Source organism: Catharus ustulatus, chromosome 11, assembly GCF_009819885.2.
Source record: "Catharus ustulatus isolate bCatUst1 chromosome 11, bCatUst1.pri.v2, whole genome shotgun sequence".
Classification (NCBI taxonomy): domain Eukaryota; kingdom Metazoa; phylum Chordata; class Aves; order Passeriformes; family Turdidae; genus Catharus; species Catharus ustulatus.
In genome coordinates, this window is record NC_046231.1 from 5,078,258 (window position 1) to 5,098,828 (window position 20,571).

A 20,571-nucleotide genomic window follows, 5' to 3' on the forward strand; every position below is an offset into this window, starting at 1 on the left:
TCCCCGAACGTGTCACATCAAATCACGGGGAAGCCAATGGGACAGAGCCATGTGGTTGGAGTATGTGCATTGCACTCTGTGTTATTAATTTACCGATGCTAAGTATTTCAGCAGGTAACTCACTGGCCTTCCAGAACTGTCCTAGACAATGAGATCACAAATTATTCATCAGTAGCAAGTGACCAAGAAAAGCCTCTGTGAACAAGGGCATTTCTGAGGCTCTTGCTGGTGTTTTGCCTTTCAGCTGACCCCCTCTGCCTTCCAGAAGGAGATGTCTCTCACCACCAAGCAGAGGCTGGCCAGAGCTAAGAAGTTGCGTCTGCCTCCAATTGTCCAGCGTCTGCCTCCAATTGTCCAGCGTCTGCCTCCAATTGGCCAGCCTCAAGACAAGCATGAGAGCTCCCATCACGAGGTAGCCTTTCCGTGCCCTTGCTGTTTGATGTGATATTTGAGGATGGTGTCAAAAGAGCAGCTTGGCATGAGCCTGCTCAGTGCGGTCCAGGAGCGTTTGATCAGCCCAGGGCAGAGGTGGAAGAGCCACTGTTTCCCCAGTGTGGCCTGGGCAGATGCACTCACCCAGAGTCTGTACTTCACTGGGGATCAGAGCAGAATGTTCCTGCCAGCAGCCGAACCTCTCCCTGCTCTCTCTTGCCTCTTCTTGCAGGTCTCAGCAGCTGGCCCAAAGCAGAGCATACTTCTGCCTTGCCCACCAGAGGTGGTGTTTCAGAATTACACCCCTGGGGAGGTCTATGAAGTACCAGTGGTTCTGAGGAACAGGGACAAGGTAAGTGCTGGCACATGGAGATTTAACACTGCCAGAAGAGGAGAGCGCAGGAGGGTGGTTAAGGATGGCACAGGTGGCCATGTCCACCTGCCTCCACAAGTGGCAAAACCATCATTCCATGTGTTTCCCGCAGGTTCCTCATCTGGTGAAGGTCACCTTGGAGAGCTCACTTTATTTCCAGCTGGTGGGCCCCAATGATGCTTTCCGCAAGGTGCCACCGGGCCTCTTTACGACTGTCCGCATCGTCTTCACCCCTGGGCAGAACAAGGTGAGTCTGCAGCTCCCAAGAGATTGGAGTCTTCAGCGAAAAGTGAGCCTGCAAGGCTGGGTTCAGGGCGTTTGGCCTGGGTTTTAAGGACCTCTGCTGGTTTCAGTGGAGTTGCACTGGATCTAGAACTGGGACATACTCTTTGCCCATACTGAAGATGGGGATAAATGCCCTCTGCTGAGACAGGTTCTTTTCCTGCAGGATTATTTCCACCGGCTCCTCTGCATCACTGAAATGGAAGAGTTCATTGTGCCAATTCGGGCCATTGGTACCCGAGCCCTCCTGGATTTCCCTGACCAGCTGGACTTCTCGCAGTGCCCCGTCAAGTACAGCACCGAGAAGACACTGCTGGTTCGCAATACTGGTAACCGGGAAGCTCATTACCAGCTGAGCACCCAGAGGTGAGGCAGCTCATCTGTCCTTGTGCAAAACACCTTTGGGTGGTAACGGAGCTGGTAAAGAGCAACAAAAGGAACCAGAGCACTGGAGCTGCTGCTCTGCAGCCCTGGCTGGGAATGGGCAGGACATGTGGGGTTTGCTGTTGCTTCTCATGTTTTATGCAGGATGCAGCCTTTGAGCTTTCTCTGTCCCACATTTCCTGGAGGCTGCTGGAACATGTTAGTAGCTAGCTTGCACCCTCCTGGGCACAAGCGGCTTCTGAAATGGTTCCTCACCGCTGTCAGCCAAATAGGCATGTGGCTTGCCCGTGGTCCTCTCATGAGATGCTCAGTGTGAACTGGGTTGTGGACACAACACAGCCTGTGCTGTTCCTGTCAAACTGTTTCTCCTGTTGGCTCACTGGAGCGGGCAATGCATTTTTGACACGGTATCTGCAAGGAAACCAGTTCAGTTGGCAGGTGGTGAGTTGAAGGTTACTTGATGCCAGTGATCTTGGTGTAGGAGCTGAGGTCACGAATGCAGCACAGACCTGCTGTCTAACCTGGCTCAGCTGAGTGACTTTGAATTTTTTTTTTTCCCCTGGCAAAACAGAGGTCAAAGGCAAAAGGACTTTTCTGCTCTGAAGTGGGAGGGTCTGAGAGGAGCTTCCACCAAAGCCTGATCAAGCTATTATTTTAAGCAGGCTCCTTGGATGCTGTTCAAACAGGCTGCTCCTTTTCCCTGCGCAGGAACTTGCACAAGTGTAGGCAGGAACTTGTAAATCCATGCAGAGTTTTTCTTGGGGATTTCCAGACCGTGTTTTGTCACCATCAAAATAGATACCCAATAAAGTCTGGTATCCTTTTGTAATGTGCTTGCCAGCTTTTCTACTGAGTGCTACAGAGCATGTTGGATCTTGCTTGAGAGGGATTTAAAGAGTTTCTGAACATCAGGAATTCAATATTGAAGTAGATGAAGTAGAGCCTGGGTGCAGTGACAGAGGGAAAGATGGAGCTTGTGATCCGCTGGCTCTGTACAGAATTTTTCAGCATAGATGGAGTAATGGCTGCTTGAACCTAACAGACTGGATTTATTAAAACAGTTAAAGCTGTTGGGCTTCAGCTGTTACACCATCACTAAAAAGTAAGACATGTTAAGATTAGAGGATATTTGGGGTTCTTCCTGCAATAGGTGTTAGTGGTCAGATGAGGCAATTCAATTAGCAGTAATTTTTCTGTCTTCCTTGGGATGAGAGGCAGCATTTAATGAGATTGATTCTCCCACAATCAAATCATTTAATCATGGCAGTGAAGGCCCCAGTGTACAAAAGAAAGATTGGCTATAGCACCTAACTGTACCATGGGGCTTGAAGTAGATTGCAGCCTCCTTGCACACAGCATTTAGCAAAAGTGCAGGTGAAGGGTGTACTGAGAGTCTTGGTCACAAAATTGCCAGCTTTGCTCACTCGTCAGCTCTGTTTCTAAATCATGTCAGGAGTGCTTGGTCCTTGGTATCCCCATGGCCATAACTTTTGCCCAGCTCTGTCAATAAGGGGAGCTGATGCCTGAGAGTAAACAAGATGCAAATGACCCTTGAGCCTCATTGCAGAGAGTTGGAGGCAGAGTATGGGGGAGATGAGGTCATTTTATCCCACAGGATCTTGTGAAGGCTGGATCTCCTCACACTAGAGTCAGTAGCTGTTTCTGATCCTGTCTGTTCCGTCTTCTGCAGATGGTGGTTGTTTCGCTCCTTTCTTGCACAAGCAGAAGTGAACTGGAATGCAAAAGGGATAGCATCCCCAGATCTCCCCAAAGAGTTCTGATATCTCTGTCTTGCAGCCCTTTCTCTGTCATTCCGGCCATGGGAACTCTGGGCGTGGGCGACAGCATGCAGGTGACAGTGGAATTTCTGCCACTGAGGACTGGTGACTTCTCCGCGTCCCTTGTCGTGCACTACGACACAGGTGAGAGCTGGGCACTGCACAGGGCACTCTCTGCATCCCTCAGAGCAGAGCCCTTTCTAAAGCAGAAAGGTTGATGTGGATTGGACGTGGGTTTAAAGAGGGAGATGATGATGATGATGATTGTTTGCATGGTGTTCATTTTGTAGTCATCTAGTTTGTAGTCATGTAGTCTGTCATCTTGACATCATTGTAGGGCTCCACAGAAATGCCATTTCTAGAGAGCATGTCTGATACGTGTTGTTTACATCTCGCCTGGGAAACACTCACCTGGTGAATGGTGAGCTTGGTACTGAAGTCTGAGGCCAGACAAATCCCACGAGTTGGTTGGGAAAAATGAAGGTTTGAAAGCTCTGGAAATGAGGGAGCCTTTGGTTGGGGTCTGTTCTAGAGGGTGAAATGCTGGCAGGTTGTCCAGGACATCCTCGTGCTGTGCACATGCAGCTCTCAGGTTGTGATAGATGTACTGACCCATGGAGCTGCTCATTCAGCTAAAAGCTGTGACAATTTCTTCTGGGACCTGTGGTTTGCTCTGTCCCTTGTGCTTCCATCAGTCAGTGAGCTGAGCAAAGACTCCCCTTTGCTTTGTTGCAGGTGAAGACACCCACACAAGCCTTCTTGGAAGAGCTGTGGATTTGCACATCAAGCTGGACAGGAATACTGTGACACTTGAGGAGACGTACATCACACTGTCAAACCGCGCAACCGTGCTCATCCACAACCTGAGTGATATCACAGCGTGCTTCCAGTGGAAGGCTGTCGGTACTCAGGGAGAGGAGGATCAGCTGAAACTCAGGTGGGTTTGAAAGATCCGTTTAAGTGACATCCCTTGCCCAAGGTAAAACTAACCCACGGCTTCAGGAGATCTTGGCGCTTTTGAATGGCCATGGGTAAGTAAACCATCCTATCTCTACCTGCCTCCCCCAAGCAGTTGTGTGTCAGGAAAAGCCTCTTGAGGTGGCTGGTGGGTTCTCCCTCAGCTGTGGCAGGAGGCTTTGAGCCACGAGGTTCCTTTTGAGAGCTGCTGGCTTTGGAAACCTCTCCTGAGTTTGCAAGTGTGGAGTGTGCAAAAATTGATCCTCAGGTCCATTTGGGCCCCATGGCTCAGGGTCAGCCCTTGGCTGAGGAGCTGCTCCTGCACTTGCACTTCTCTCTGCAGATATGTGGCTTATTAAACAACCTGCTGGGTTTGTCTCTCCTGTGGCTGCAGGCAGTATCACAGGCTGTGTCAGCAGAAAAAGGACGAGTTGTCTGATTTTCTGAAGGAGTGTGAAGTGGACATCACTGGCCAAGAACGCTTTGCTCTTCTCACCCGCAGCCTCCAGAGTGAGAGGGCAAAGGTGAGAGAAGATGCCATGCTGTTCTGCAATGACATTTTCTCCCTTGAGCCAAAGGTAAGTGATGGCGGAGAACCTCCCTTCCTGCTTCTCCTCTTCCTCCTCTTCCTCCTCATCCCTAAATAAAGTCAATTGACCCATCCCTGCCTCAGCAGGCTTTGTGTGCCAAGAGAGAAGTCATCTGGATTCTGCTGAGCTCAGAGTGCTGGTTGCAAAGAGCGTTTCTGCCCTGCAGGCTCCTGGCAGGCACCAGGAACCTGACTAAAGCTTCCAAACTCTGCTATCAGGGTTATTGATGAGTGTTACTCACTCCCTGCTTGTCACTGGCACTCTAAATAACAGCTTACAGGACTGTGGTTGAAAACAAGAGATGTGAAGTTCAAACAGAAATGTTTTGCTGTCTCCTTCTGCTGTAGGAGGGTGAGATCAGGCCGCATTGCTCGGCTGAAATCAGCGTGTTCTTTAAGCCCCAGGAGGCCCGGGTCTATAAGCAAGCAGTTTACTGCGACATCTCAGGTACGGCTCCTTGCCCTGCCTCTCTCACGCCAGTGAAGGTGGGGTACAAACACTCCCCTGGGTCACTGGGCTCCTGTGGGATTGCTGGGAAGGGCCCGTGGTCAGCAGGGCAGGGCTGGCACATCCCCACTGTTCCTGCAGCTTCCAGGGATCTCTTCTATTTTCATATTTTCCCTCTTGGCCCTTCTGAATGCTGCCTGTATTTAGTGTACTCCTCATCCCTTGGGAAAAACACTCTCTGAGGTGCACCCAGAAGGAGGAAGAACAAAATTGCTGACATTCCCTGAAGTTCCACTATCAACATAGGCGTAGAAGAAAGGATGGTCTCTATGGGTGTACCATATCTCCTGAGGGAAAGAGAAGGGTCCCTATCTTCTCCTGGAACATCAGGAGCTGGTCCCATGCTGCTCAGAGTCAGGGGCTAGCACTAAGGCAGCCTGGAAAATGCAGGATAGCAGAAGGAATTACTGTACTGAAATAGAAATCTCTCCCCAGGTCGTGAGAACAGGCTGCCACTGCACCTCACAGGGGAAGGCCTCGGGCCCCAGCTCCGCTTCAGCTTTGAGGAACTGCATGTCGTCGGGGTTTTGGTCAGAGCAACCCACAGATATGAGGTGAGCAGCAGGGTTGGGGTGGATCCTGGTGGCTCCTGAGGTAGCAGTGAGCCTAACGGACCTCTGCAATTCCGGGCAACTTGGGCACTTGTGATAACAGTCAAATTTGGGGGGTTTCTTGGAACCTGGATCTTTCTGATGAGGTCAGAAAGATGTGTCTGTTGTTCATGAAACCCCAATCCCTTCTTCCGGGCAGCCTTTCTTGGAGATCAGCTGGGAGGCTTGCTGCAAAACGGCTTGACACATGAAAGCAACACCAGGTCAAAAAGCTGTATATTCAGTGGCTTTTGTTGCAGACACAAATCACCTTTGTGCTTGGGCTGTCCAAAAGCAGCTGGAACACACTGCCTGCATTTGAATTCCAGTCCATTGCAAACAGTTTTCAATCAAATCCCTCCTACCTGTTCCTGGGAGTCAGAGGAAAGCCATCCACCCTCCTGGCTCAGCACTGGTCAAAGGGCTTGGCAGTGCTTTGCCTTGCTGGCCAGTCCCTCACCACACTTCAGCCGTGCTGTGCCTCTGGCTCTAGAAAGAGCCAGGTGTTTCTGGGAAGGAAGCAAAGGAACTTTTCACATCTTTGCTTCTGGTTTTTCCCGCATGCAGTAAACAGGTTGGCAGCAATGGAAGGTGAATGTGCCCTGCCCGTGGTGGGGTTGGGCACACCTGGAGCCGCAGCGGCATCTCTGTGCTGATTTCACTGGGGATGCTGCAATGGCTCAGGTTGCTCTTAGGGCCTTAACGCTGTGAATGCACTTGGTGAATGCCCCTGGAGCAGCTCCTCTATGCTGCAGGTTGAAGTGGACTGTCTTTGCCAGTGGGGAAACCCCAGAGTGAGTCTTGTTTTGTGAAGGTTATCACTGCTTTGCATGAAAAAAGCCAAAGCCGTACAAAGTTGTATTTCAAAGTTGTATTTTTTTGCTTCTGCCATGCAGCAGCACAGGGCATCTTCTGCCTTCTAAAGGCATGAATCGTTTAATTAGAAAGTAACTCAGGCTTCTGTAGGAAAGGAAAATTCCTCGTGTATTTCCATTTGGCTTTTCTGCTGCTGCAGGCCACCCTGTTCAACAAGGGGCCTATTAAGGCTCCCTTCAGCCTCCTCCCTCCAACCACAGCCATGGGCTCCTGCTTCACCTTCCTGCCTCAGGAGGGCATCGTGGCACCGGGCAGTCTCCAGGCCATCCAGATCTTCTTCTGTCCCACCATGCTGGGGGAGTTCCAGGAAGAATTCCGGTTCCATGTGACTGGATCCCCTAAACCCGTGACCTTGACTATCAGGTGAGGAGTGCTTTGGGAGCTTGCAGAGCACATCTGTGGCTGTCTCTGGGTAATATCTCCCATCTACCTCATTCTGTGGTGGAGCAGAGAAAACAGGTGTTGCCTGAGGTCCTAATCTTGGCTCTGGTTGTGGCATCCCTTTAGTGTGGGGGTGCCTGCTGCTCTGTGTGGGTACCCGGGAGCTGGAGTGACTACTCCCTGCAGGGATGTCTCCTGCTTAGGCTGTGGCCCGCAGTGGGATGGATCAGCTTTGGACAGTAGCTGCTCTGGGATGTCCCACCTGAACAGCCAGCAAGGCCCCCAGGGCTTTGGAGATGGGCCAGCCTGGGTGATTTGGCAGCAGCAGCAGCAGCAGTGGTTTTCAAAACTTCCCTTAATAATCCATCACCAATGGGCAGCAGCAGCCTCACCTCACCTCTCATGGCCATGCTGTGGGGGACAAGCTGTGCTCCCAGCTCCTGAGCAGGGAGTGCTCTGGTACCTCCTTTCCACAGCCAGGAAAGGGCTGATGTGGGAGACAGGCAACTGTGTAGCAGGAACTGTCCCAAGGACATGGGCATCATCCCGTGGGCTCGAGCCATTGCAAAGGTGAACATCGTCACTCAGCAAAGGGTAGAGGTGGGAAAAAAGGAAGAAAAGTGATGATAGGAGAAGTAAAACTCACTTCTCAGGACCACAGCAGCTTGAGGGCTTGTCCCACATAGTCTGTCAGCTGCTGAGCACTTTGCTCTGGCTGCCTCCTGTCCACATGGGTGCTGTGCTGAGCACAAGCTGCTGAGTTGATTTGAAATGCAGGGTGGCTCTGAGAGCAGCTTTTATCCACACCCTCCCGAAGGACACCCGAAGTCTTCGCAATTCCCTTTAACAAAGCCACTGCCTCTCTGCCTTTGTCCTCGCAGGGGCTGCGTCAAGGGACCGACTTTCCATTTTAATGTGCCCGCCCTCCACTTTGGCGACGTCTCCTTTGGTGAGTGTGCCCTGGGCTCGCGCCCGAGTGTGAGCGCTTTGTGTGTTGCTGGAATGGAGCACTTGAACATAATCCCTCCACCACAACCTCTTCAGGGTGTTAATCCCAAGGCTGCCGGTGCCTCAGGTACCCTTTTGCCATCGTGAGATCAAACAGGACCAAAGGAATAAAAAGTCAGCATTGCTGTTCAGCCAATTCTTGTTTCCTTTTGAATAAGTGGCACAATAGAAAAAGGCACCAGGTGGGAATATGGTTCTGCGAGAGCAGATGCATCCTGCTTGAAATCATTTCATTCCTAAGGCTTCTTCAGCTGAGGGCACCTCTTTTATCTCTGTTTTTTTTTTAACTGTGCTGCTGACTGTTGTCTGCATCTGGTCACCACGGTGGCATTTGGGATTGGGACATCCTTTTTGTGCCTTTCCTGTGCCTGTTTTGTGCCTTTTGTCCTTTTGGTGCTTCTCTTGCCTCCCTGATGGAGTCACTGCTGGAGCTGGCAGTGACCACTGTTGAAGGGCATGGAGAAGCCCTGGGCTGTGCCTGCAGTTGGTTTTTCCTCGCCATCTGTGTTCAAATGACTCTTGCTAAGCAGGCTGTGGGAGATATCTCCTCCACACAGAGCTGGCCATCCAAGCCATATATCTGCTGCAATGAGCTGTAGTTGAGATAACAAAGAGGCAAAATGCAAGCATGGTTTTATCCTACCAGGATATTCCCACCAGGAGTCATGAGACACTGATGCCTGAAGGGCTATTTGTGTCATTTTCTTAGGTTTTCCTCACACCTTGGAGTGTCGCCTGTTTAACACCTCCCTGGCACACATGGCTGTCAACCTCCGCATTGCTGGGGATGGCTCAGGAGAGCTCAGCGTTGACAGCTTTACTCAGATGCAGAGAGACAGTAACCAGTCTTGGAGGAAGGAAGCTCGAGGTCCTCTGGAGCCAAGGGAATTTGCCATAAAACCCAGCACAACTGTCATCCGTGCCCTGGGATGGCAGGACCTCAAGGTATGGGAAGAGTCCAACCAGTGGGGCTGAAGCTTCACTGCAGTGTGGGAGGGCTTCAGCTCTGCTGCCAGCTTTGAGCATCGTCTGAGGGAGAGATCTGCACTGGCGTGAGGCCTCTGTTAGCTGGGTTACTCAGGATATTCCTCAAGGAGCACTGTTTTGTTTCCAAAATCACAGGCTGAAATCATGTACCAGATAGTCAAGCACTGCAGCTATTCTTATGTTTTTGAGAGCACTTTCTCTGATTGCAGGTGGGCAGAGGAAGGATGAGGACACAAGGTGGCTGTTAAAGAGAGAGATATCATTGTATAAAGCAGTTTTCTGTTCTTCCTGGTCTCATTTCTCGTCTCCTGGGAAGCAGATGAGTTGTACTCACTGCAGGAATCTTCAGTGGGGACAGGAAATACTCTGCAGTCATAAACTGCCCAGCATGTGCTGGGCCACACTTTGCCCTCAGCTTCCTACTCTAAAGCTGGACTCGTTCCATTCAAGACAGCAGACTTTTTCTGCATTTATGTTGTTGTACTCAGGTGAAAAATTAGTCCCTTTAACAAATCTGATATTGCCAGAATGCTTTTGTTACTCCCAAAGACTGTGATCTACTTATGGAGCAGCAGAAGAACTACAGCAAAATCCTCCCATTCTTTACCATGCAAGAAGATTTGGAGGACAGCACACATGGGTGAGGAGATTTTGGGAGCGAGCAAATCCTTGCTGCACTTCTTTTCTCTTCTACCAGATCACCCTGTGTTCCAACACGGTGAGAGAGTACAAGCTGGAGCTGGTGGTGGACGTGGTTGGTGTTGGCAATAGGTGGTTGGCACTGCCCCTCACAGCCAGGTACCAAGGCTTTCCTTGCAGCCGCTTGTCTCTCCTTGTGCATCCAGCACCAGCACGGATGCTGCCTGGCTGCAGCTCCAAAGGAGAAGTGTTGCTTAATGAGCTGCAATTGCCCATGTAGACATGAGAAGAGTGCTAGGAAAGCAGCCCATGGTGAGATGCCCCCTTCTCACAGCCAGGCGTGACCCTAGGCTTTTCTGAAGGGAGCCGGAATAGCATTAATTGTTGGCCTGGGCTTTGGTGCTTGAGACGTAAGAAACTTCCCCAGGGTTGCCTGTCCTTGTTCCTGCAAGTGGTGAACTTGTGCTGGTTTGTGACCACCCTGCACATTGATTTGGGACACAGTGAGCAGCCTACTGAGAGCTGGGGTCTGGTTCACTTCAACAGTGCACGTGCAGTGGGGAAGAGGCTCAAGGCAGGAGTGGGGAGGGCAACAGATCTTACAAAGAGAAATATAGTCCTTGATGGGGCAAGTGAGCTCAGGTTTCACTGCTTCCCTCTGGCTCTTTTGAGTAATGTTCTCAGAGCTGAGGCCAAAAGTTCTTCTTGCTGCAGCCAAATTCTATCCTGCTGTGCTGCTGAGGGCATTGGTAGAATGACAAGAGAGATGCAGTTCCCTGGTGCTGTTCCCTGTCCCAGGCAGAGCCGTCCAGTCAGTGCATGGGCTGCAGTTTTGTCGAGCAAGTCCAGATGGGGACAGTCAGTGTAGAGACATGTGGGGTAAAGAATCCAGGGAGCTGTAGGAACTGGAAGAGATTGATCACCCACTCGGTAGGCCTTATGCCCTCCACTGCTGGAGCACAAGAGTGTGGTAGGAGAAAAGGGAGTCATATTCACTGACACAGCAGAGTCTTGTGTTCCTTGAGCCTTGGGGGGACACTGGTGCTTGTTGGAAAGCCTCCCCCAGAGCTCATGGACTCTGGGACTGTTACAGGAGTCCTTGCAAGTGTCCATGGGGGCAAAAAAAGGGGGCAAAACTGCTACGACAGCTCAGGAACAGGGCACATGCTCTTCCTGGACACTTGAAAGCCTCTGCTTTGCCCCTCCTTGACAAGAGGTGTTTGAGTGAAAAGAAGTTCAAGGTGATTTATCACTGTAGGGCTATTAAATTTGTATCAGTGTATCAGTGAAAATTTTGATTTGACAAATGTCTTGTGCTCCGTTCCATTCTCTTTGAGGACAAAAGTTCTCAATGCTCTCCGTATCTCTAATTGCCTTGGGCTCATTCCTTTGCCCAGATGCGTCGTTCCTGCACTGCGAGTGCTCAACCCTGTCATGAGTTTAGGATACTGCTTGCTAAAGTTTCCCCGCGAGGAGAAGCTGACCCTTGTGAATGACAGCGACTTTCCTGGCTGCTACCGTCTTCTCTCTCAGGTTTGGCCTTGCCTCCAGCTCCTCCCCTCAAATGTTACTGGGGGGCGTTATTACGGGAATAAAAAGGTTTGAATAAGACCTTGCTGGTTTCTATTCAAACCTAAAGGTTTTCAGAGAACAGGAACCTGAATACAGACTTTAGGAAAGAGTTTAACATCATGAGGAAGACATTTGTATTCTAGTCTTTGGCTTGTTTTCAAGTGGGAGAGCTTAGAGGGCAGTGAAAATCTGATGCAAGGAGGCTATCAGCACAGAAGCGGGTATCTATGGGCACAGCAACTTTTGGACCCCCTGAGGATGCTCAGCACCTACACTTTGCATCTTGTTTTTTGCCTTTTTGCTTTCTCCTGAGAACTTTCACAAGTGTGTGTGAGTTACACACACTTGTGGTAGATGTCAAGGAGTTTAAAGTTTCCCCAGTTCTGAAGTTACTTTTGATTCTGTCCCTTGCAGGAACACAAGGAGGAGGCCACTGCATGGTTCTCCAGCTCTATGCCATCTGGGATTATCGAGGCTCACAGCTCGGTGGAGATCCCAATTACACTTGAGGCCCAGCAGCTGAGAGAGTGCAACGCCACTGCTGAGATCGCTGTGTTTGGGAGACAAGGATCCCCACTGGTGAGAGCGAGGGGAGATGTGTGCCTTGAGCAACTCATCTCAGTGGGGCGTAAAGTGGACAGGGATTCCTCCAGGAACTTGCGATATATGGCTGTTGTGGACAAGGACAGAAGGGGCTGGTGGCACAAGCAGCAGCTTATGCCTAGAAAAGAGGAAGAGTGGAAGCCTCATAGGCAGCAATCTCAGTGCCTGACCCAGCACTTAGTTACAAATGTGGGAGATGGGATTAGAAGCCCAGTCTGAAACCCAGACCAGGCTCTGGGTCTCACACTGTGCCGTGTTACCAGATGAACACAAGTGCTTGCTTCGTGACAACTGTTCGGGATCACACAGGGACATCCCTGAATCCTGCCAAAGCAAGCACTGCCTACAAGACCACCATGAAGGAATGTTTTGTGCAGAGATTAATTGAGGCCTCTCTGAAACTCAGGTCCCTCAGATCTGAGAAATATCCATCCTATCTCCTCAAGAAAAGCCCAGCCAAAAATATACCAATGTCCACACAACTTGCATCTGGAGCACAGACTTTGCTTGCTTTTTCCACCAAGTTTGGAAATGGACAAGGCAAGCAATTCCCAAACTAAAGCTTCCTAAAAGAGGATTCTGAAGATTCTAAAGAAGATTCTAAAAGAGCTTCTAAAAGAGGCATATGTTATAACAGCAAGAGTGGCAACAAAATGCAGCCCTGTCTGCCAGGCATGGATGATCTTCATCCCTAAACAGTCTGATTTGTGACACTACCACCCCAGCAAAGCCAGCAGTGCTGCAGGATGTGGGTGTGTGTGTATAGCAAGAACACTGAGGACTGCTTTTCTTCTTGCTTCTGTGTGTCCCATTGCCTGTAATGCTGGTGAACAGGGCTTTTCTTGTCCCTTTTAAGGGTGCTGCAGATGAAGGGTTTGTGTGTGTTTTTATAAACCTTTTCCTCGGTGAGGCTATATATTGCCTTGTTACACGCTAGCTGAAGCTGGGCCAGACATCCTCCAGGGGCTATTCTGCTCATCTCCAAAGGGCTCTGCCCTGCCTTTGCTGCTTCTGCCCCAGCGTCACCTGGAGGCAAAGCCAGCTGGTGAGGCACAGCTCCTGCCTCCAGCTTCTCCTTCCAGGGAGCCTTAGCCAGACTGCAGCCCCCTGGGCCTCCCTTCTCCCAGAAGAATAAAAGATCCGTCATCATGCAGGGCTGTAGTTCCCAATTCTTGAGGTCCCAGCCATGGTACATAGCTTTTGACTCTTCTTTGCACACAGTCACGAGTGTCCCAAAGGGATGTGCATTTCTGGATGCTGCTCTTTCTGACTGAAGGTAATTCTGGCAGCTGTCAATGCCATTGCCTCAAGTCAGACATGACTAAAGGTTTTACGTGACGCAGGATAGTTTCTTCTGTAGTTAAATCATACTCCAAGCCCTCCAGTGAATCTTATTGGTTTTGTGTTCTATGCATTCAAGTCCTGTGTGACAGCTGGGGTGTTTAGGACCAGTGAAATCCAGCAAGACTGAACAAAATGTCCCGGTTTCCAATGGTGTGAGCAGGTAGTTTAGCAAAGGGATCCATGTTCTTTGTCCCAAACTCTGTGCCAGCTCTGCAAGAAACAACCCTTTTGAGTTTCAGGCTATTTTTATATCAGTTTAGACTTTTTGTTTCAAGTAAAAAATACTGCTTGAAGGATATAATTACTAATTAACGCCCCTTACTCATATATATGAAGAATACACATAAGCACAAATTGAAGTCAGCTACCTTGCCTCATGTCTACTCTGAAGAGTCTGCCTTGCTTGTGTCTTGTGCTGGCTTCACCGGTGTGGCTTGCTGAATGTTCAAGACCTTAGTGTTCAAGGACGGCTGTGCAGCAGCAGAAGTTGGGAGGGTGGTTTGGGCCAAGATGGAGCAGTGAATGAAGCAGGAAGGAGGCAGAGGAAATAGCAATGTGGAGGAGGTGTGAAGAAGCAAGAGTGACAAACAGCAGTTTTTGTCCCCTGATAATGGGAGCTTGTGGCTTTCAGGTGGGATCGCTGCAGACCCCACACTTGCTCCAGGCCTTCTGTTCCAGTCTACATCACTGACAGCTTCCAATAGCCATAATTCTCCCCAGTCTGAAAATACTTCTAGAGCTGGCTAAGTCTTTAAAACTCTCCTTGGTGAGTCTTTTTTTTTTTTTTTTTTAAATCTTTCCTACCTTCTTCTTGGAACAGGAAATCCATTTAGAGTGCTATGGCTATGGACCGTTTCTCAAAGTCCATCCGAAGGAGATAAACTTTGGCACTATCCAAGCCTTGAAAGACAAGTCCAAAATTCTCCACCTTGAGAATGTGACTGAAGTTCCTGCACACTTCCGGATAGAGATGGTAAGTGTCTGTGGGGCTGTTTTCCAGTGAAAATGGCTGTTTAGTAGCAGTCCTTGACTTGTTATTTGTATGCAGTGCAAATTTGTATCGGAGGGCAAGCAAGAGGAGCCAGCATCTCAGGCACGGCTCTGTGAAATAGTCTGCAGAGAGGCTGAAGCACAAATGATTCTGGATCATGTTTGCAAGTTCTCTCTTTATTTTGTGGGAGATAATTAGCTGTGCAAGTCATGGCTTTGGAGCGCTGAGATCAAGAGAAGCCTGTGGCCCACTGCTCCTGAGAGGGCATGGATTTCCCCATGGATTCCCCATTCCATCTGCATTTGCTTTGTGCCAGCCTTCTGTTGACGGCAGAAACCAGGGTGTGAGATCTGCCCTCAAAGCGCTGGTGGGAAGGCAAGTTTCACAGCTCCTGAGGGTCAAACCTGTAGGGCTGTTGCACACAACTGCACCGGTGAGGGCTGGGCAGCCGCAGAGCTTGTGGTCTCTGTGGCCTTGCAGAATATCTCAGGAGACCACCTGCAGAGAAAGGTTGTTTCATTGGAGGAGGTTACACAGGGGGGATAAGCCACAGGGCTGGATCTGTAGCTTCTCCTCTGGCAGAAGAAGCAGCCAGGAAGGGTCCATGGCTGGGGCTGAGTGGGATGTGCTCCTTGCTGGAGGGGGCATCTGGGAGACGCTTGAAAACAGCTTAAAAAGAGAATTGATTTCCTATATATTGGGTGGATTCAACTTCTGGAGCTGCTTAAAGTCAGCCCTGACACTGTGGACTTGGTTTTTTTTTGTGGCTAAAGCATCGGGTGTTGTGTTGGAGTCCAGGCTCAGTCTCCTGGGCTAAGGAGGAGCGGAACGAATTTTCCTCTTGCTGCTTTTCCAGCTGTTTAGGGGATAAATGTAACCCCAAAGTGGGGGATTGGCAGGGCAGCTTTCTCTAACTCCACAATGAAATCCTGCTTTCAGCCTCTGCAGGGAGCAATGCGCCTTGGCTGGCTGGGCCTGGCGTGTAAAGGATGCGTTTCACATGCTCGTACCAGGGCTGGACCTGCAGAGCTGTGTCTGTGCAGCTGTGCTGGTGCAAGGCCTTTCCTCCCTCCCTGGGGCAGCTCTCTTGCCCCATCTGTAGAGGGAGGTGCACGAGAAACCAGAGGACGAGATGCTTGGGAAGGCCACACCATGGCCAGAGGGCTTGTCTTGCAGGGGTTTTTTTCTGCTTCCTGCTTTCCTGCTCTGTTATTTTGAGATGCCATTTAGAGGTGACTTTTCCAAAGCAGAGAGCTCTAGGGCACCTCTCTGCAGCAAATGATGGGTGGGAAGCAAGGGCTCCAGCCCTTCAGGGGCTGTTGAGAAGCACTGATGGCCCCTTGAGAAAGGAGACTTTGGGGTTTTGCTCAGCTGGCTTTGCAGTTATTCTTCAGGCTCTCAGCAGTGTCCTCCAGCTGTGTGGCTGCTGGGCTGAGAGTTGAGCAGTCCTGGCTTTCTCCAGCCTTGAGCACTGTCAGGAAGGCAGGAGGGAGTAAACAGCTTCCCGTGGCATGCACTCCAAAGAGAGTTGGGAGGGGCAGTAACCTCCCGAGGAGGAGCATCCCTTGGGTTGAGCAAAACGGGGCCAATGACGTGAGTCTGTTAAAGGAAGGTAAAATACAGGTTGGGTAAGCTCTTGGAGAATTGCTGTTGCCAAACACCATAGCTTACACTTAGGGAAATTAAATGTATATAGTTTTTCCACTCATCTCTTTAGCCTTCCTGTTTCCTGCACCTCACAGCAGAGCAGGGTCGATGACTTCCATCCTAAGTTCATGTTTGGCTTGTCTTACAGGCTAGGAAACGCTCATGCTGGAGGACTGAACCCAGTGAAGGAGTGATCCTCCCTAATTCTGAGGTGTTGGTGACTGTCACAGCAAACCTGAATGACATGAAGAAATTCAAGGACAAGGTGAAGGTGTTCCTTGAGAACACATTGATCCGAGTGCACATCATCCCTGTCCAGGCTGTGGGCATTGGCACCACAATTGTCATCGACAAACCTCTGGATTCAGGGCTCGACTTCAAGTCCCACTTTAGGTAGGAGACTCTTGCTTCCACTTCCCCTTTTGGGTTCAGCAAGGAATATTTTTCCATAGTCCTTCAGGCCAGATCTTCCTCAATACTCAAGGTGTCAGCCCTGTTTCCCTGAAGCCGCAGGAGTTCCTTTAGAAATACGTCATCTGAGAGTCGCTAGATATCTTGGAAAGCCACAGAAATGGAAAAGCTGGAAGACATGGCCGGGCTGAAGCTTTGAGCCTGAGCAGCCTTTTGGGTGGAGGTTTTATTGCAGACTGTGCAGTCAGGGCATGCCATCAGGGTGAAGCTGAAGCTGTGTGATCACAGGGAAATAGCAGCTGCCATGACATTCTCCATCTCTGCTTCTCTTCTAGCTTCACTCCCTGCTGTTACCAGTTCAAAGTGACGAACAAAGGACGCCGCATCCATTGGCTGTACTGGAGCACAGAAAGTTTCAGCACCTCTGGGCAGAGCACTCGTCGCCCTGCCCGCCGTGGCACCAAGAGTAAGGATGCTTCCCGGAGCCGCAGACCTGGCAGCCCAGTGTTTAAGATCCGGCCGCTGGAGGTGAACCTGAGGCCGGGCCAGACTGTGGACATGGTACTGGAAGGCTGCTCCAGAACTGCCCAGGTGAGGCCCCTGCCTAGGGCAGAGCCTTCCCTGTCAGATCCCCTCCACTGTGGCTTCTTCTGCAGCCCCTTGACATTTGCCTGGGAAAAGCAGCAAGTGACTTCAAGGAACTGTCTTAAAGCCAGCTGCTGTCCTTGCTGGCCACCATCAGTTGCTAAGGCCCTTTTGGTGTTTCCATAGCTCCCATAAAGCCAACTTACTGCTCCCAAAATACAGGCTGAAGGAAGTACTGCTCCTTCAGGCAAACAGGGGTTACCGCTGTCATGTGCTGAGGCAGAAAGGAGGAGCAGAGAAAATAAGTTGCACTTAGACGAGAAGCCCGAGCAGGAAGTAAATTAAACTACTGTCAAGTGTTTTTTTCCAAGGGAAGCAGGGAGTAAAACAGAAGCCCTGTGAATGGCAGGAATGTCTGGGAGCAGCATTGCTTTTCCTCTGAAGACAAACATGGGCAGAGGGCTGGTCTAGCCCTGAGTCCTGGAGGGGGAAAACACAGTGTGCCAGCTCTAACGATCAGTGCAGTGTCCATCCAGTGGGAGGATATTCCCAGGGATCATTATAAGTGACAAATTGACTTTGGTCAACTTTTCTATTAGTGCATGCCCCAGTCTCTCAGCCAGCTCTGGTGTCCCAGGCACAGCCAGGTTTTGCAGCACCCTTGGAGAGCAACTCAGAGGGGGAGATTTTAGCAGAGTCTTGGGGGGTTCTCCCACCAAGACCTTTCTTTCTAGGGGAAATGAAACTCTGCAGACAAGCTGCCACCTAAGCCCAGTGTGCATTTGCTGGCTCCAGGACCTCTGGGCACACATAGTTAGAATAAATAGGCAGCAGCACAGAAAACAAAGAGAGCTATTGAGGAGAGCAGAGACTAATTACAGTCACTAATAAGAAGTGACAGGAATAAGGCCCACGGGTGGGTTGCAAGCCAGTGTGAGATGTTTGGCCTGCCAGCCCACACTGGGTGACAAGTGAATCTTGCATGCAGGAGGTGAAGGAGAAGCTGCTGTGTTATGGTGCCGTGGGAAAAGAGAGAGGAAGGAAAGAGATGATGCAAGTGGATATCACCTGCAACTTCATTTGCCCTGCTGTGCAAATATCTTCCAGAGCAATCACCTTCCGTGTAGAAAAGGTAGGTCTCCGGATTGCATCCTGGCATGTCAAGGTGTAACTCTTAAATTGGCTGGAAGTAAACAGAAATATATGCACTTCTGAGGTTGAAAAATGTGAAATGCAGTGGAAGGGGAAGGCGATCTATGGCCACTTGAGGTTGTTTTCCCTTGTCTCTTGTTTCTGTAGAAACCCAGTGATGTTCTGACGCTGCAGTACCAGCCTTTGTCTTTAAAAAACATCTGCTCACTGCCATTCACCATTGTGCTGGATTTGGAGCAGCCATTCCAAATCTGCAATGTGGACAAGCAGCCCCTCCCTGCAGATTCCAAGGTGAGCATCTGTGGGCTTGTTCAGTGGGGCCTGAAGAGGAGGGATGTGGGGGTGCACTTCTGTTGAGAGGTCCTGGAGTTGAGAAGTTTATTCTGTAGTGTCAGCAGTGGATTGACCTGAGCTGCATCAGCACAGCTGCCAAAGCAATCAAAATCCTATCTGAATTGGTAACACCCGTGCTGGCTGTAAAACATGAGGAGAGGGGAGCAGGAAAGCAGATCAGGGCAAGCCATAAAGGTGTCACTAAAGGTGTCTCCTGGAAAGCATCCCAGCTCTCCAGCAGCCATCCCCTTGTATTGCTGAGCACAGAAACGTGAGCCTGAGAGAATCTCGGACCAAAGCATGGTGCCTGCAGACAGATCCTCACTGCAAAGAAATGAGGGTGAACTGAGAAGCCACGCTGGGGTCACACTTGGAACATTTACTGTTTCCTGCTGTCAGATCCTGGGACTTGATCACCAAGGTGATTAATGCTTTCATCTCCTTGCAGCCCATGATGCTGGGTGTAGGCGAGGAACTTCATCTCTGCATTCAGTTTAACCCAGCTTATGAGAAGGGTTTGAACAGCCGGGTGGCAGAGAGGGTGCTCAGGATGAGCTTCATGGAGCATCCTCATAAGGAGAAGATCACTGTTCGGGGAGAAGTCTACTTCCCAAATCTCCATCTTGAGTTCGAGGCCGTGGACTTTGGCTGCATCATAAATCACACGGAACAAGAACTGCATATGGAGATGACCAACTGCAGCCCAATTCCTGCTCAGTACCACTGGTCATTCCTGATAGACCGCCAGGTGAACACCATAAGGTGTGTGCATCATCCCTGTGCTGCTCCAGCATGGACCTGCTCCAGCCTGGTTTTGGAGTGGCTCTTACTGAGCTCACCACACCAGCACCCAGCCAGGAGCCACATCCCACTGCAAGTCCATGATCATAGCTCTGTTGTTTTCCAGGTTCAAGCCTTCACCACCTGAAGTCCAATGCAAGTCATCAAAGAAGAAGGGAGAGTTTCAAAGGAGACACTCCAAGACTGAAAGTGTGGAGGAGCCCACCAAAACCACCAAACCAATACAGAACTCTTCCCAGCAGCCAGCAGATGCAGAGGACTCCCTGGAAGCAGAGGTAGCTTTTCTTGTGCACCTAGCGCTTGCATCATGATGAGAAGGCTTCCAGTTTCCTTTGTGTGTCGAGCCATGAAGAGTCCTGATCTCCACGTACCCCCTTCCCAGCCCAGCTAGAGCTCATGGCATCTCTGCCTTCACCCAAAAGCTGGTATTGAAGTGACAGCTCCAGAGCTGTCTTTTATAAGGCAAGGCTTTGCAAAGTGACTGTCACTTCCTCCAAACAAGGAAAAAGACCTTTGATCTGCCCACCTGCCCAGTGAACATTAGTACTTTGGAGTGGGAAGTGGCCCCTTGTTCTGCATCACAAGGAAGAGAGGCTGCTCATGGGGCAATAAAAATCAAAAAGAGATGTAAGGAAGGAGAAGAGTTTCTCAAAGCCCCAGTGTTGGCATAAAATTGAAGGAGTGGGGTTGTATGTGCTCACACACAAATACCACTTGTTCTGAACTCTGCACAGTTTTTCTGAATCAGGAGAAACAGAGCCTGATAGATACAATGAATAGTGTGGCTGAATGTTTTCAGATAGAAGCATAAAATCCATCATCTTAATTTCCCAGTTGTTGCCATGTATGCACAGGTAAACCAGGGAAATCCGAGTGGCCATCCTGGAATTCTGGAATGGTTTGGCTTTGAAGGGACTTTCAGAGATTGGGTAGTTCCCACCCTCTCTGCCTGAGTTCTGGGGGCACCCAGTTCCCTCACACAAATTTGATGCAGGAAGTGCAGATGGAGCCCAGGTCTCGTCTGTGGGTGGGCTTGGACCCACACTCGACTGATGGCATGGATATTTTCACACTTGATTTGTGCCCAGGTCCTTTTTCAGCTGCTCCTACTGTGGTGAGGTGGTGGAGCCTGCAGCAGAGGGATCTCGCTCAGACCAGCCAGCTGCTCACTGCAGCCCCTGGTGCTTGTTTTCCAGGCACTGTCATCCACTGCTGTGAAGCCTCGGAGGCCGGTGAGGAAGAGGGGATTGGGCCGAGTCCCAAAGGTGAAGCAGCCCAACCCTCGCATGCAGGAGGTAAGTGAGAATTTGTCTCATGTCCATGTTCCCAATGTGGAAAGCAGTTCTGT

General features: G+C 50.3%; 1 protein-coding gene across 5 annotated transcripts in view; it reads left to right on the forward strand.

The window, feature by feature from the left end:
* Positions 1 to 20,571, forward strand: part of LOC117001315 (hydrocephalus-inducing protein homolog) — a 28,098-nt gene that overhangs the window by 4,739 nt on the left and 2,788 nt on the right. For 3 of the 5 annotated variants that reach the window (XM_033069549.1, XM_033069550.1, XM_033069552.1), the window contains 23 exons: positions 245 to 412; positions 665 to 784; positions 918 to 1,052; positions 1,254 to 1,453; positions 3,269 to 3,393; positions 3,985 to 4,186; positions 4,601 to 4,784; positions 5,144 to 5,243; positions 5,739 to 5,857; positions 6,909 to 7,132; positions 8,032 to 8,099; positions 8,868 to 9,103; positions 9,843 to 9,943; positions 11,182 to 11,317; positions 11,771 to 11,935; positions 14,124 to 14,276; positions 16,090 to 16,334; positions 16,688 to 16,943; positions 17,926 to 18,069; positions 18,237 to 18,380; positions 18,871 to 19,184; positions 19,330 to 19,498; positions 20,420 to 20,518. In XM_033069549.1, the coding sequence (XP_032925440.1) occupies positions 245 to 412; positions 665 to 784; positions 918 to 1,052; positions 1,254 to 1,453; positions 3,269 to 3,393; positions 3,985 to 4,186; positions 4,601 to 4,784; positions 5,144 to 5,243; positions 5,739 to 5,857; positions 6,909 to 7,132; positions 8,032 to 8,099; positions 8,868 to 9,103; positions 9,843 to 9,943; positions 11,182 to 11,317; positions 11,771 to 11,935; positions 14,124 to 14,276; positions 16,090 to 16,334; positions 16,688 to 16,943; positions 17,926 to 18,069; positions 18,237 to 18,380; positions 18,871 to 19,184; positions 19,330 to 19,498; positions 20,420 to 20,518 (3,807 nt within the window). Of the gene's footprint in view, positions 1 to 244; positions 785 to 917; positions 1,053 to 1,253; positions 1,454 to 3,268; positions 3,394 to 3,984; positions 4,187 to 4,600; positions 4,785 to 5,143; positions 5,244 to 5,738; positions 5,858 to 6,908; positions 7,133 to 8,031; positions 8,100 to 8,867; positions 9,104 to 9,842; positions 9,944 to 11,181; positions 11,318 to 11,770; positions 11,936 to 14,123; positions 14,277 to 16,089; positions 16,335 to 16,687; positions 16,944 to 17,925; positions 18,070 to 18,236; positions 18,381 to 18,870; positions 19,185 to 19,329; positions 19,499 to 20,419; positions 20,519 to 20,571 lie in introns of those variants that run through there. The other 2 variants (XM_033069553.1, XM_033069551.1) reach the window with 2 other exon arrangements.